This window comes from Candida tropicalis, assembly GCF_000006335.3.
Source record: "Candida tropicalis MYA-3404 genomic scaffold supercont3.1, whole genome shotgun sequence".
In the NCBI taxonomy this organism is placed as follows: domain Eukaryota; kingdom Fungi; phylum Ascomycota; class Pichiomycetes; order Serinales; family Debaryomycetaceae; genus Candida; species Candida tropicalis.
Window position 1 is genome coordinate 1191793 of NW_003020038.1, and position 13973 is coordinate 1205765.

Sequence of the window (13973 nt, forward strand, 5' to 3'; positions counted from 1 at the left end):
TATAAAAAGACAAATCAGAATCGAATAATAATAATAATAATAGATTACAAACCAGCAAACAATTAATTTAATCAAACAAACAAACAAGCAAAACTAACAATGTTAAAGACGTAAAGTCGTTAATAATAATAAGATATATAAAAAAAAACCAATAATAATTAATATGAAGAAAATAAAGATTCCTTTTTTCAATGAATAAACAAAAAAACCAACTAAAAAAAATAATTAAGTTAAAAAAAAAATACACTGAACTTGATGACTATGATACTTCAAAAAGTAATAACAAATTAAAGAAAATTAAAATGAAGTTGAATATTAAATGAATAGTAAAAATAATAAAAACAAAAAGAAAAAAAGTCTCTTAATGAATGAAACCATGACATTCCCCAGATCCTAAGTTTACCATAAATTCGAACTACCAAAGCCCGACATGATGTTACTTCCAGACTTTGCGATTGGAGTTGGTGTCAAAGTTGTAGAAGTTCCGGATGATCTAGTACCCCAGATGGAACTTGTAGTAGTAGGTGTAGAAACTCCGACGTTCCAGGTGTTTGATCCAGATCCTCCCACTGGCACCAAGGATGGTGAATTCAAAAAAGTTGTAGTGGTAGGGGTAAGATTGGCACTCAATAAAGGTGATCCTGTACCTGCACCTCTATTGGAAGTTGACAAAAATAAGTTTGGTGGAGATGATGAACTATTCTTGTTAGAATTTGGTGGCAACAAAACTGGAGAATTGTTTGCAGAACTACCCGGATGGTTATCAAACAATTTGGTTGTAAAAGTAGCAGTAGTTGTGGTCGCAGATGAAGACTGAGATGAGGTGGAATTTTGCTTACTACTACCAAACTGGCTATTAGTAGGTGATGAAATCGAAGTTGAGCTCCCATTATACAACATAAAGTTTGTTTTCAAGTCATATGGCGCATTGTTAACAGATTGGTTGGATGAACTAATTGTAGCAGAATTAGTCTTTTCCATAGGAACATCGGCAAAAACTTGTGGAGGCGGTTGTGTTTGCGCATAAACGTGGGACTGGGATGGGTAAGACATGTAGTGTGAGTTTTGTTGTTGTTGTTGTTGCTGCTGCTGTTGCTGCTGCTTTTGCTGGGCTAAAGCTGCTTGTTGAGCTTGTTGTTTTTGCAACAAATAGGTTTGCTGTTGCTGATGTTGGACTGCTGCAGCTGCTGCAACAGCTGCTAATGCATACTTGTTTTGTTGTTGTTGTTGTAAATAATGTTGGTGATGGTTATGGTTGTTGTTATGGTGGTGATGATGGTGATTGTTGTTATTGTTGTTGACACCATGGTTATATGAGTTGTTGTTATTATTATTGTGATATCTATGGAATGTTTGATATTGACCCTTGGTTCTGTTTGCCTTCTCAATAAAGTCAAGTTGACCTTGAAATGGCACTGATTCTAATTTTCTCTTTGGGTAAATCGTATTGGTTGACATTAAATATGGGAAGTCTTTGTCTCTTTAGATAAATATCATGCAATCAAATTTTTTTTAAAAAAAAATTCTTAATGAAAATAAAAACAATGATTAATATATATATAATGATTAAAATGAAAAAACCGTGTACTCTTCTTTTTATCTTCCTATTGATTAATAAAACACCTTGTTGAAGACCTTCTTCTTTAAAATGAAAATAGAAATGAAAAAAAAACCACTTAAAATATTTAACAATGAACTAAACAATGAATATTAAATGAAAAAAAAAGGGAGAACAGATAAAAAAACTGTGTACAGGTAGATAATGGGAATTATGATATTGGATCACTCAGTTTATTTAAAAACGAATGAAATATATCTTACCTTTATAGATGTGTAACTTAGGGGGGAGGGTTAAAAAAGAAAGAAAAATATGTGATTAAGGTTAAAAACTGGAAATGTCGAAATTTGTTTTTCTGTCCTCTATTTTTTCTTTCTTTCTTTCTTAGTCTTATAATACTCGCTCGCCCTCTCGTTAATTAAATTACACGCACACGCACACACGCATCAAACAAAAGAAAAGAAGAAGAAAAAAAAAAAAATAAAAATAAAAAAATCTATGACTGGGTTATATGCACACCACCACCCAATTAATATTCACTGGCGTATATTTTATTTTATTTTTTTTGACTTCTCACAGTTTTTGTTTTTTTTTCTTCCAACCAATTAATTGGTCGCCAAATGGGATACAAAACACTTTTATGAAAATCAACTGAAAGCGCGTAGCTGTACTGCATAAATACCATTACCACAAAACATCTACAACTACTTGACAGCTTTACCAAAATGAAAAATTGAAAAAAAAAAAATACTCGTGTATATTCTCATTATTAACTGTTTCTACTACTAAGAAGATGATGAGGTGGAAGAAGCGTTTGGTGGTGATGATGAAGCAGCTTGTTGCCATGATGGAATTCCAGTATTAGCAGATGAATTATTTGAGTTCAATTGCCAGGATGGAACGCCAACACTCTTAATCTTTTCTTTGATTTCTTCTTCTGACTTCTGCGCATCTGCAGCTGTTGATTGTTGCCAAGATGGAATACCCGATTCTTCTTGAACGTCGTTCTTTACATTCTTTTCCTCTTGTTCTTCTTTCTCTTTAGCTTGTAATTGCCACAATGGGATACCAGCTGCGGTAACTCCTCCTTCGCTTGTGTTTTCACTGCGTTTGGCATCTTCAGTTTCTACTGCAGGTGATTTCTTGGTCGTGTCTGTTATAGTCACTGGTTCTGGAGTGGTAGAACTTTCATTGTTCTTAGCTCTAGCTCTCTTCAATATTTCTGAGGCAGATGGGATGGACGAAACTGGTGCGATCTTTCTGGAGTCACCATTGGCTTGGGTATTGGAGCTGGCTCTTGCTTTGATCAAGTTCTTCAAGGATTGCAACTCTTGACTGACTTCTCCTAATTCATCATTTATATTTTCTTTGGTCAACTTCATATTCTTTTCAATGCTATTGCTCAAATTCTCAATTTCCAATTTCATTAACCTTAAATCGTCGTCAAATTTCAATTTATCTTTGTTGTATTTATTCAAGAAATCATTGACATTGTCGATAACGGTATCGACTTCTGCCAATTTCGCTTCATTAGATGTTTTGATTTCCTGTTGTTCATTGGTCAACTGTTCCAAAACCTTGTCAATCTTCATAAACTCTTCATTTATGGTTTCTTTGTCTTGATCTATGGATGACTGGGTTGGTGGAATAATAGTTGGAATCACGTAACGAGTGAGAACTTGATAAAACCCATAAGTTATACCAGCAGTAGCGGTGGCCATGATAAAATAATCTTTCCATGATCTTTCTGGAATGGGTGGTGGAGCGTTGTAATAATCTATTGGTGGACCCTGTTGTGGAGTTGGTGGTGCGTATGATGATGATGATGATGATGATTGGGTAGTACCGACAGATTGAGATTGAGAGGCGTTATCATTAGCTCTTTTCAACGCTTCTTCGATTTCTTGTTGATTTAAACCTTTTGATTCTAAAAACTCTACTTTTTTAGTTAAAGGTGAACTAGCAACTTGTGGATCCTTTAAGAACGTAACCGCACTATTGATTAACTCGTCATTCATGATGTCTTCCCTAATATTGTTGCTGACTAAAGTGGAAAATAAAAAGTGTTCTCCAGAAATTCATTTTTTTTTTTTTCTTTCGACTGACAATCAAGTTTTCGTTTCGCATGCTTTCTTTTTGGTGTTAATTAAAGGTGGGGGAAAAATACAAAAATTGCTTCAGTCTCACCAAACATTTTACAAAAGTTTATCCAGCGGAAGTAAATGCGATTTTTTTTTTGCGTCATAATCATTATATATATATATTTATATTTTTATATCTAAACTTTTTAATACAGCATTTCTAGCTTATCCTTCTATATACAAATAAAAAATGAGTCTAAGGGAATTCTATTACTACTAGCTCAATGGTGCATCTTTGTTTTTAATAAACTTAGTTTGAACGAAATTGCTCTTGATTATCTCCTCATAAATACACCAACTTATACCGGCACTTATACCTTTTCGACCCAATCTTAACAGCAAACCTCTAAACAAATTTCTGACCCCACCTTCCTCATGGATCAATGTCTTCATTGCTTTCATCATTGATGTTTCGTTCGTCAACTGCAATCTTGTCTTGATGGCATCAAATGGTGCAGTAATTGTGGTACATGTACTGGCTGCTAATACTGCCGCTACAGAATTTATCACTCCTGATCGATTATCACCCAATCCTGTAGGGACAAGTACGGGCATTAAATCATTTTTAAACAATTCATAAGTCAAAACATATAACCCCGCATATGGACAATCACGGGCTAATGTAGCCACAGATCCTTTGAAAAAGTTCCTTATTGATCCTCCTGTGTGAATAGTCTTGTTGTCACCCAAATATATACCTTGAATACTTTCGGTCATGGAATTGTATTGGTATAAATTTGACTCGAATCTCGTTTTAATTATGGTTATGGGCATTGTTATATAACCAACAATAGCACGAGCAATAAAACCAGTAGTTAAATTCTCTATCGGGGTAAGTTTGGGCAACACAGATGAACCGGACTTTATATTAATTGACAGATCCTTCTTACTTTTATGTTCTGCCCAATTGGTTCTCATTTTAGATAATATTGTGAAATATAACCCAGCTCCAATTGATGTTCTTAATGTCGATGGTAATGTACCTCTCCATAAATCTTTCATCTCAGTAAGTTTTCTTAATTCTTTGGTTATGGACGTTCTAACTTCATGTTTAGAAGTCAATTGCTGTTGTTGCAACCTTGTTTTCAACAAATCAAAAGGCTGTAGAGTAACAGCAGAAACAAGCCCTGCGATAGCACCTGCCACTAAATGAGCTGTAGCATCTGGAGATCGTTTTGCATCGCTTTGTTTTGGTGTTGAAGTTGACATTAATTTAACTAAGTGGGTATGTGTACAGTTGGTTTTCCTTATACATTCATTAGACTACTTCACCTGCAACGATTCTTTAAAATAATGGTAGGATAGTTTCTAAGCGAAAAAGAAAGGGGTCTTGAAAAATAAAAGCTATGTACAGTGTAACTTTCTTTCTCTATTCTTTTATTTTTTTTTTTTTTCCTCAAATATTATTTTTTGCTTGTTCGCTTCTCGATCGCCATCCGTGTTCACTACGAAACAATAATACGGGGGAAAAGAGTATGTGACGGAATGGGAACCAGCGCCGGTAGTGCCAAATGCCGCGCGAAAGGAAGAATATCCGGGGACTGAGATCAAGTGAAACAAATAACATTATGTTAATCTAAACTGAAAATTAGTCATGTATTGTTTTTTAATTGACCACTTAGTAATCTATTTCTTCTTTGAAAAATCTATACAGTTCTTTGGTTATTACCAACACGGGGTCAACTTCTTGTAAATCATATTTCTTATGGTTCCAAATAGATAAACTAGCCAACGCCAAGTAACTATGTAAAGGATCTGGTGTTGCCTCTGGATCTCTTCCAAACCCACCAAATAAAGAATTTTGGGTTCTATTCAATAGATATTCGGTGGCCTTTTCAATATCAACTAGGTTAACTGACTCTGGATCCATTATATATAAACTTCCCGTGCACCACCAAGAATAACAAGTATCACTTAGTTTATTTTCTCTACCATTGAAACCACCAATATCTTCATTTCTATAGTATTTGTAACTCATATCTCCATATAAACATTCAGGATAGTCAACTTGTCTTTGGATCAACCACTCTTTGGTCCATTTTAGATTTTCCAAAGGATATTCAAGTAATTTCAAGGCTGCAATAGCACAGAAAGTGAAGCCAACATGGGATTCGTCTAAAATCGTGGAACTAAACCCACCATTTGGGTTATGTCTATCAAGAATAAATTTTAACAAGGAATCCAAGTCAATATCTATATCTTCTCTGTTATCATCGTGACATTTCACCAAGTATCTAATTAATAATGCCATATAACAAACTCTAAGATCAGGGTCTCCAAACTGTTTATATTCTCCATCTTCATAATGAAGTGTAGGTACAAACCCGCCTTTATTAACCCCTTCTTTAACTTGGCATTTAACTAGAAAGTTTAATAATTTACGTCGGTTTATTTTCTGATGATATGGGGACTTTAAAACTAACAAACAGTATAATGCAAATAAAGTGGATGATAAATTTGGCAAATCATAATTGGTTATGTTTTTGAAATAATGAGTGGATCTAAATGCTACTATCTCGTCTGTTTCTATCATGAATTGGTTGTATACGAAATCTCTATGGTATTGCAATTCCACGTCACTGAAATTGAACTTGTTGATCAACAGTAATCCATGTAGACAAAAATAAATAATTGCCAATTTATTTGAATCCTCGGATTGGGCAGATGCAGGAAGTCCTAACAAACATCTATTGAAAAACTTTTCATGTTTATTTATCAAGATGGGATTCATTGTTTGATAAGAGTGTTATTTTAGTTCTGTGTGTGGGTATCAAGATCCCCTTATTTTCAAAATAAAAAAATTTTTCTATGTATATTTCTCCTTTGGCTGTTATTTCTCGTGTGGATTCTTGTAGGAAGTGGCTACACTCAAATAAACAGATCCAGGAGGTGTACATATACTGCAAATTTAGATTTCAGATAACATTCTGTGAGGAGAAACTGTGTCAGATTGATAAAAGGCAATGCTATATTGTTTTTATATTTAATATAATATTTTCCAAGCAAGTTTTATATTCCAGAGACAATTGACACACCAAATAGAATCTTTGTTTCTGGACGCGCTAACACGATCAATTGTTCAGTGTTTGACTGTTCATTTTCTTGAATAACCACCCTCAATTACATTTATTGCTAAAAGAAAAGGGGAGATGTGGTGTTTTGAATCAAGAGTGTGTATATGAAAACGTGTGTAGGTGTGATAATTGAAAGGAATTTCTTACACATTTCAAAATGTGGAGATCCAAAGTAGATTTCCTTTGTACCACGATAATTTCTTTCATACTGACAATATACTGCACAAGTAATTGATTTAGATATTCAGAAGGTTGTAATTCCAAAGTAGTCCTTGTTTATTCATTTATGACTTGAATATATCTACGTATGTAGTATTAAGAACATACCATGTCTTGCATTATTACTCCCATTTGAGGAACGGCGGGCCAACCATCTGCTGAATTTATCCACATCATCATAGCACCATTGTTAATGAAAAATTCAACACATAGTGTTCCTTGTGGCAAATCCTAATTACTAAAAACCATGTGTTTTATCAAATTCTGGGACTATAAATATAAGAAGATGATTCACCACTTGTAATTTTTTTGAATTTTTATTTGTGGGCTCAATTTTTATTTATATCTTCTTTAGCTGAAACTATCCAAATAATGAGATTTGCTATTGTTACGTTATTGCTTTCACTTACTACTCTGGTTCATGCTACTCATGCTATTAATATTAAATATGAAGATTTAGTGGCTAGAGCTGACTCGGATTCCTATTACACGGATGCTACAAACGTTTTTGAAGATACTGAATATGATTACGAGACCGATACTGCTTATCCGACTGAGTATGATGAGGACACTGATTACTTCTTCGGTATTGAAACCACCTACACTGGAGAATATGGAGATATCAGTGACGACTATTATTATACAGAACCGGCTGAGTACACTGAATACTACAGTGAATATTATGAGAGCTCATATTACTATGAAGATGAAACTACTAGTGATTATGAGGAATCATATCTGGCTTATGCTACTGGGAATGTTTATATTCAAAATGGTACTAATTCAAGTATTGCAAATTCTACCTCATCAACCCCTAGAAATGAATCGATCTCAAAAGAATCACAAACCATAGAACAAGTGCAAACCAGTGGAGATACGACAACTTCAAGTCAAGATTCAGTTGCTGCCGAATCAGCAGGACATGCTTCAAATGCTGCTCCCAGTTATCATGTCACTGATGGAATTGCCTTTTTTGCTGCAATCATCGCAGGATTATTCATGTAAAGTGTGCTCGTTTTTATTGGTTTCTTATTTGGTTTTCCTTTTATTGTTTTTCTATTATGTTTCTTTTCATCAAATTGTAGTGTTGTTTTATATATGATTAACTTAGTTGAATTTAGTTAGTATTAATGTTAATAGTGTATTAAAAATTGTCAATTACCATTCGCACTAGGAATATTTTGCAACAATTTTTGTTAATTTTCCAAAGTAAAATTTTGTACTCCAAATTCTATACAAGAAAGAATCGTCTATTAATATCTATAAAGCTTCCCATCTATGTTAGAAATATCCTAGCAAAATCTTATCAAATTGTACTTCGATAGGCTTGATTGGTTTACTTTCGTTTTGCGTCACTATGGTGACGATTACTGGTGGTTGATCTCCAGAACTATTCTCAAGAATACTGGAGAAACAATAGAATTCTTCTTTTTCTAGGTTCCCAATAAACTGATCCTTCTTTGCTTTCAATTTTTCAATATTAACATTGATATTGTCAAACCATGATAATGAGTAATCGTAACAATCACTTGTATCTTGTGTCTGTATGTATTCGTAATCCTCTTCACTAAATCCTTGTCCCACTTCAAAGTAAAAATCTGATAATTCAATATTTAATCCACTTCCAATAAGTTTCGTAAAGGCTTCTTTCAAAGTCCAAAAATGGTTAAACTTAAAATAAGTATCAACTTGCAGGATTTCATGTTTGTCAAAAATAGGTCTAAATTCTTCAAGATAATTCACAGGTGATACTTTTTGTCTTGAATGAGATAGATCAACTCCGATAGGATGGGATGAATATTCCACCACCATACATATAATATCATTCGAACTACTTGAATTGAACTGAAAATCTGGTAACATTGGTTTTCCATACTCATTATAGGAGAAATTAACAACATCAAAGAAATTATTGCTGCCAAGTAGTTGATTAATTACATATCTTGTAAATAACAGAGTTAACAAAGCCTTGTATTTCTGATGATGTAGTCTCATTTCCGAAATCTTTTGTTGAAGTTTCAAATCATTTAGAAGTCTTAATGAGCATTCAAAGTTATAGTCATCTGACCAAAATTCCAATAAATTCAGTGATAATCGAGTTGTAAACAATAATATATTGTTTTTATCATGACTATGTTGTGAAATTGTCATACTAGAATGAATTATAAACACAGTGTTTTGTGGGCTTATCATTAATTAATTCTCTGATATGAAGAAATTTTTCTTGTTCACTTGTTGATTTCTGAGACGGCAAGATCGTCGCGGTGTCGGTGGTTAAAACAGAATTCAATGCTCTCCATCAATGCACCAACTACATTCAACAAACAATACACTATAAGCCATTGTTTTAATCAACAGAACTCAATCTATCACTGGGCCTCACATACTTCTCTTACATACTGTATAACGATCTAATGATAAACCGGAGAAGAAAAAGAAAAATTTACGCGGTAAAGTTGATGAGATTATGCTTTAAATCGCTCGGCAGTCGTCACTATGGCACAAATAATTAACCACGATAGATATATTCCCCAATTTTTAAGATAATATACTTAACTCAACGACTTCATTTAGCTCTACCTAATCTACAAAATTGACTCACAGAAAGTTACTCTTCTTCCCGCGATAATTTAGAACTCTATGGAAGCAAACAAATTCTTCTCACAATTGTAACGATGCAAGATCGCTTAAATCTGTGTCTGCCACTCCACACAAAGAAATATCCTGTAGAGATCCGAGCGATATAATCCCTTTTTGAGCCTCCCCAGATGTTTCACAGCAATTGGAAAAACTCTACCTACATACAAACAAGGGAGGAGTAACTACAAGTAAATAGTTTGTTTCTTTTATATTCCAAAATGTTCTTAGCGAAATGGGAAATGGGCAAGTATCATTTGCAATGGTATAAATATCCCAGCAATTTGTCTGTCTTCATCATTCCTATTTCTTTCTTTCTTTCTTTCTCCACTACTTATTGATCATCTGATTGGTAATACATCACTATAATTTTACACTTTTCCACACTAACTTATTAACAAATTTGATAAATAAATAAAAATGGGCAAACCTGTTGTTTTAATGGCTCTCTACTCCGGTGGTAAGCACTCCAAAGAAGAAAAACGTTTGTTGGGTACTATTGAAAACGAATTGGGCATCAGAAAACTTGTTGAAGAGCACGGGTACGAGTTGATTACCACCGATAAGAAAGACCCAGAACCAACTTCTGCCTTTGACGAATACTTGGACAGAGCTGAGATCATCATCACCACTCCATTCTTCCCGGCTTATGTCACAAAAACCAGAATTGCAAAAGCTCCAAACTTGAAGTTGTGTATCACTGCTGGTGTTGGTTCAGACCACTATGATTTGGATGCCTTGAATGAAAAGGGTGTTGCTGTCTTGGAAGTCACTGGATCCAATGTCCAATCTGTTGCTGAACATGCTGTTATGACCATGTTGATCTTGCTCAGAAACTACGGTGAGGGCCACCACCAAGCCGTCAGTGGTGGATGGGATATCGCTGCAGTTGCCAAAGATGAATTCGACATGGAAGGTAAAGTTTTCGCTACTGTTGGTGCTGGTAGAATTGGTTACAGAATCTTGGAGAGATTGGTTGCTTTCAATCCAAAGAAGTTGTTGTACTACGACTACCAAGCTTTGCCTGATGCCGCTGTCAAGAAGATCAACGATGCTTCTAAGTTGTTCAATGATGTTGACAATATCCTTGAAAGAGTCGACACTTTGGAAGAATTGTTCTCCCAAGCTGATGTTGTCACTCTTAACTGTCCATTGTATGAAAAATCCAAAGGAATGGTTAACAAGGACTTGATCTCCAGAATGAAGAAAGGTTCTTATTTGATCAACACTGCCAGAGGTGCCTTGACCGACCCACAAGCCGTTGCCGATGCCGTCAACTCTGGTCATATTTCCTATGGTGGTGATGTCTGGCCAGTGCAACCGGCTCCAAAGGACATGCCATGGAGAACCATGCACAGTCCTTATGGGAAAGACTACGGTAATGCCATGACTGTTCATGTGTCTGGTACTTCTTTAGATGCTCAAGCTAGATATGCTGATGGTGTTAAACAAATCTTGACCGAGTATTTCAACAAGACCTACAAGTACAGACCACAAGATGTCATTGTTATTGATGGTCACTATGCTACTAAAGCTTATGGTCAACACAATAAGTAGATTGTTGTGGTTACTAAATGTGAAGTCTAGTTAGTTTTACATAATTTTTTGAATGAATATATTCCTCTTGTGATGTATTAAATTTCTTAGTGACAAACTTGTAAATAGAATTTTCTCTGTTTTTCATAATAAGTGACAAGATGTGCCAATGGTACATATGAAATTCTTTATTGGTTCATCTTAGTAAGAGTAGGACATACGCAAAGTCAGTTTCAAACCCCCCAGTCATTATATCAAAATAATTACACATTCACTACCTCTATCATTTCCTTGATATATCCAATCAGTATATTAAATAATCTATGCTATGTACAAATAATAATGAAATAATAATAATAATAATAAATTAACCTAATCTTGAATGGAATCTTTAATAGCCAATTTTCTTGAATGTGCGTTGAAATAATCTGCCAAATCATTGAAATTCATAGTTGAAGGATCAATAGTCATAACATGTTTATCTTTAAATGTAACTTTAATTTCTTGTTTATCTGATGGTTTAGTAATTACTTTACAATCAATCTTGGTACCTTGTGGAACTCTTTGAAGGAATAATCTTGTTGGTTTTCCACCCACAGAAAATGGATTGAATCTGATCATCACATTAGAAAAGTATTTCGTTATCATGATTATATATGTTGTAGAAGTATATGTTGGTAGAACTGTTTGTCTATTTGTCTTGGATTAGATTCGATTGGTGAAATTTTTTCTTTTTTCCCTTCTTTCATAATGAATTTTTTTTCTTTACGATTTTTTTTTTTTCCTAGGCATACAATTCGCAACAAATTGGGAATGTTTGTCTGAAGCACCATTTCATTGGTGATATATTGGGAATGCATTTAATATTTAACCTATTTAGTTATCTTGTATATCTCTTAATTCTATAGATGTTGCTGTAGTAGGATTGGCAGCATTTGAAGAACCATTTTGATTATTTCTAATACGTGTAACATTTCTCTTTTCCAAAACTTCGGTATACTTAACTCTCTTTCGTTCCTTCAAATGACCCCATGCAAAATATGCCACTGGTATATATAATAAAAACACTCCTCTGAGAACATAGTCATAAATCAGATCTTCTTCAACAAAACCAAGGCTTAAGAATAGAAGTATCATTTCAGCAACTAATGCAAATGGATATGTCAAATAGAAATTATTGTATTCGAACCAAAGCAAGAAAAGTGGACTTCTTTTAGTTTTAACTCTAAATGCATAGTATGAATAATGGATGAAATATTGAATACACCAAGAAGTAATCAAAATTGAATATGAAGTATGTCTAGCAATTCTTGGGTGTGGGAAAATAACCCCATAACAAAGCCATGCCATCTTGATCCCATTCAGTAATGACCATAAATATGATTTCTTCCATCTAGGATAAAGTGCAAGTTTAACAACTATTGATCCTATCAACGGTAGTAATGAAACAACGTGAAAGAAATCAGCAATTCCCCCTGGTAAAAATCTTCGACCTACTAATGGAAGCAATATAAGAAACCTTCCGAAACAGCAAAACCATAAAGTGGCTGCAACAATATTGTAAAAGAAAACAACTTGTTCGTTGAATGGCAATGGATATAATCCTGGCATTGTACGTAATAGTGGTTTCAACAGCAAGAAAGAAGAAGTAAATCGTGCTGTAAAAAAAAAAAAAAAAATCAATTTGCAGTGCCTTCTTTTATGTCGCGATTGAAAGAAGAGTGAAAAAAAAAATCAATCTTAACAGCCCATCAAAAACACCGTGTTAATTGCTTAGAAGCTCAATTCTGCTACAATGAGAGTCTTTCAATTGTTGTTATTGTTTGTAGCGATAGTTACTGCTGCAAGATGGAGTAAAGAAGATTATGAAATATTCAATTTGAATGACAAAATCCAACAAGATTTAGGAAAATCAACAACATTTTATAGTTGGTTGAAATTAGAAAAAGGTCCAAAATCAAGTTTACAAGAAATCAACAAAGCTTACAGAAAATTATCAAGAAGATTACATCCTGATAAATTCTCTACTGCTCCAAGATCAGAGAAAAAGAAAGCTGATGAAAGATTTCAAAGATTATCATTGGTTGGTAATATATTAAGAGATCAATCATTAAAGAGAAGATATGATTATTTCTATTCCAAAGGATTCCCAAAGTGGAAAGGAACAGGTTATTATTATTCAAAATTCCGTCCTGGAGTAGTGTTCACCCTATTTATCCTCTACATTCTTGTTAGTGTTTTCCATTTTTTTGCTCTTAAAATCAATAGAAAACAAGCTTATAAAAGAATTGAAGATATGAAAAATATCATTAAAACTCAAGCTTGGAATGGTTCTCAAATTCCTCCTGCTGATGGGTCTGATCGTAAGCTTGTTAATGAAGCTAATGGGAAAGAATTTTTGGTTAAACCAGATGGTTCTGTTTGGTTATTGGAAGATGATGAACAACATTTAATTGATGAAAATGAAATTAATATCCATCCTGGATTCAAAGATTCTTTGTTTTTCAAAATCCCTGCTAAGCTTTGGAATTTGGCATTTGGAAAGTTCTACCCAATCGACACCACCGTGGAGTATATCAAACCTGGCGAAGCTGCACAACCAGCTGGTGAAGAAAAGAAGAAACAACAAAAAAAGAAAAACAGAGGTAAGAAAATCGAACTACCAAATGGAAAAGTCGTCTATAGTAGAAAGAAATAAACAAGTAGAATATAAAATAATAAATAAAAAAAAAGGATAATGGATCAATCTAAAGATGTAAACTATAATATATGTATCTGTGAAAATATGCGTATGTCAGATTTCCACAA

The 13973-nt window shown here is 33.9% G+C and overlaps 11 protein-coding genes across 11 annotated transcripts; 4 read left to right on the forward strand and 7 right to left on the reverse strand. All coding sequences in view use genetic code 12, as the record gives it.

The window, feature by feature from the left end:
• Positions 1-399: 399 nt before the first annotated feature.
• Positions 400-1458, reverse strand: CTRG_00540 (uncharacterized protein; the record flags this gene model as incomplete). The annotated part of the gene is made up of 1 exon (XM_002545713.1): positions 400-1458. One exon carries the CDS (start codon positions 1456-1458, stop codon positions 400-402), a length of 1059 nt encoding a protein of 352 aa, XP_002545759.1.
• An 885-nt stretch (positions 1459-2343) lies between these two features.
• PEX14 (Pex14p) lies at positions 2344-3576 on the reverse strand (the record flags this gene model as incomplete). The annotated part of the gene is made up of 1 exon (XM_002545714.1): positions 2344-3576. The coding sequence occupies one exon, from the start codon at positions 3574-3576 to the stop codon at positions 2344-2346; it is 1233 nt and encodes a 410-aa protein (XP_002545760.1).
• A 339-nt stretch (positions 3577-3915) lies between these two features.
• Positions 3916-4908, reverse strand: CTRG_00542 (uncharacterized protein; the record flags this gene model as incomplete). Its single annotated transcript, XM_002545715.1, has 1 exon — positions 3916-4908. The coding sequence occupies one exon, from the start codon at positions 4906-4908 to the stop codon at positions 3916-3918; it is 993 nt and encodes a 330-aa protein (XP_002545761.1).
• Positions 4909-5317: 409 nt separating this feature from the next.
• On the reverse strand, positions 5318-6430 carry CDC43 (protein geranylgeranyltransferase type I subunit; the record flags this gene model as incomplete). The annotated part of the gene is made up of 1 exon (XM_002545716.1): positions 5318-6430. One exon carries the CDS (start codon positions 6428-6430, stop codon positions 5318-5320), a length of 1113 nt encoding a protein of 370 aa, XP_002545762.1.
• Positions 6431-7364: 934 nt separating this feature from the next.
• PGA39 (Pga39p) lies at positions 7365-7997 on the forward strand (the record flags this gene model as incomplete). Its single annotated transcript, XM_002545717.1, has 1 exon — positions 7365-7997. One exon carries the CDS (start codon positions 7365-7367, stop codon positions 7995-7997), a length of 633 nt encoding a protein of 210 aa, XP_002545763.1.
• CTRG_00545 (uncharacterized protein) lies at positions 7486-7845 on the forward strand (the record flags this gene model as incomplete). Its single annotated transcript, XM_002545718.1, has 1 exon — positions 7486-7845. One exon carries the CDS (start codon positions 7486-7488, stop codon positions 7843-7845), a length of 360 nt encoding a protein of 119 aa, XP_002545764.1.
• Positions 7998-8273: 276 nt separating the features above from the next.
• Positions 8274-9185, reverse strand: LYS5 (holo-[acyl-carrier-protein] synthase; the record flags this gene model as incomplete). The annotated part of the gene is made up of 1 exon (XM_002545719.1): positions 8274-9185. One exon carries the CDS (start codon positions 9183-9185, stop codon positions 8274-8276), a length of 912 nt encoding a protein of 303 aa, XP_002545765.1.
• Positions 9186-10049: 864 nt separating this feature from the next.
• FDH1 (formate dehydrogenase (NAD+)) lies at positions 10050-11186 on the forward strand (the record flags this gene model as incomplete). Its single annotated transcript, XM_002545720.1, has 1 exon — positions 10050-11186. The coding sequence occupies one exon, from the start codon at positions 10050-10052 to the stop codon at positions 11184-11186; it is 1137 nt and encodes a 378-aa protein (XP_002545766.1).
• A 351-nt stretch (positions 11187-11537) lies between these two features.
• On the reverse strand, positions 11538-11813 carry CTRG_00548 (mitochondrial 54S ribosomal protein mL53; the record flags this gene model as incomplete). The annotated part of the gene is made up of 1 exon (XM_002545721.1): positions 11538-11813. One exon carries the CDS (start codon positions 11811-11813, stop codon positions 11538-11540), a length of 276 nt encoding a protein of 91 aa, XP_002545767.1.
• A 228-nt stretch (positions 11814-12041) lies between these two features.
• CTRG_00549 (uncharacterized protein) lies at positions 12042-12776 on the reverse strand (the record flags this gene model as incomplete). The annotated part of the gene is made up of 1 exon (XM_002545722.1): positions 12042-12776. The coding sequence occupies one exon, from the start codon at positions 12774-12776 to the stop codon at positions 12042-12044; it is 735 nt and encodes a 244-aa protein (XP_002545768.1).
• A 184-nt stretch (positions 12777-12960) lies between these two features.
• On the forward strand, positions 12961-13863 carry CTRG_00550 (uncharacterized protein; the record flags this gene model as incomplete). The annotated part of the gene is made up of 1 exon (XM_002545723.1): positions 12961-13863. One exon carries the CDS (start codon positions 12961-12963, stop codon positions 13861-13863), a length of 903 nt encoding a protein of 300 aa, XP_002545769.1.
• Positions 13864-13973: the final 110 nt, after the last annotated feature.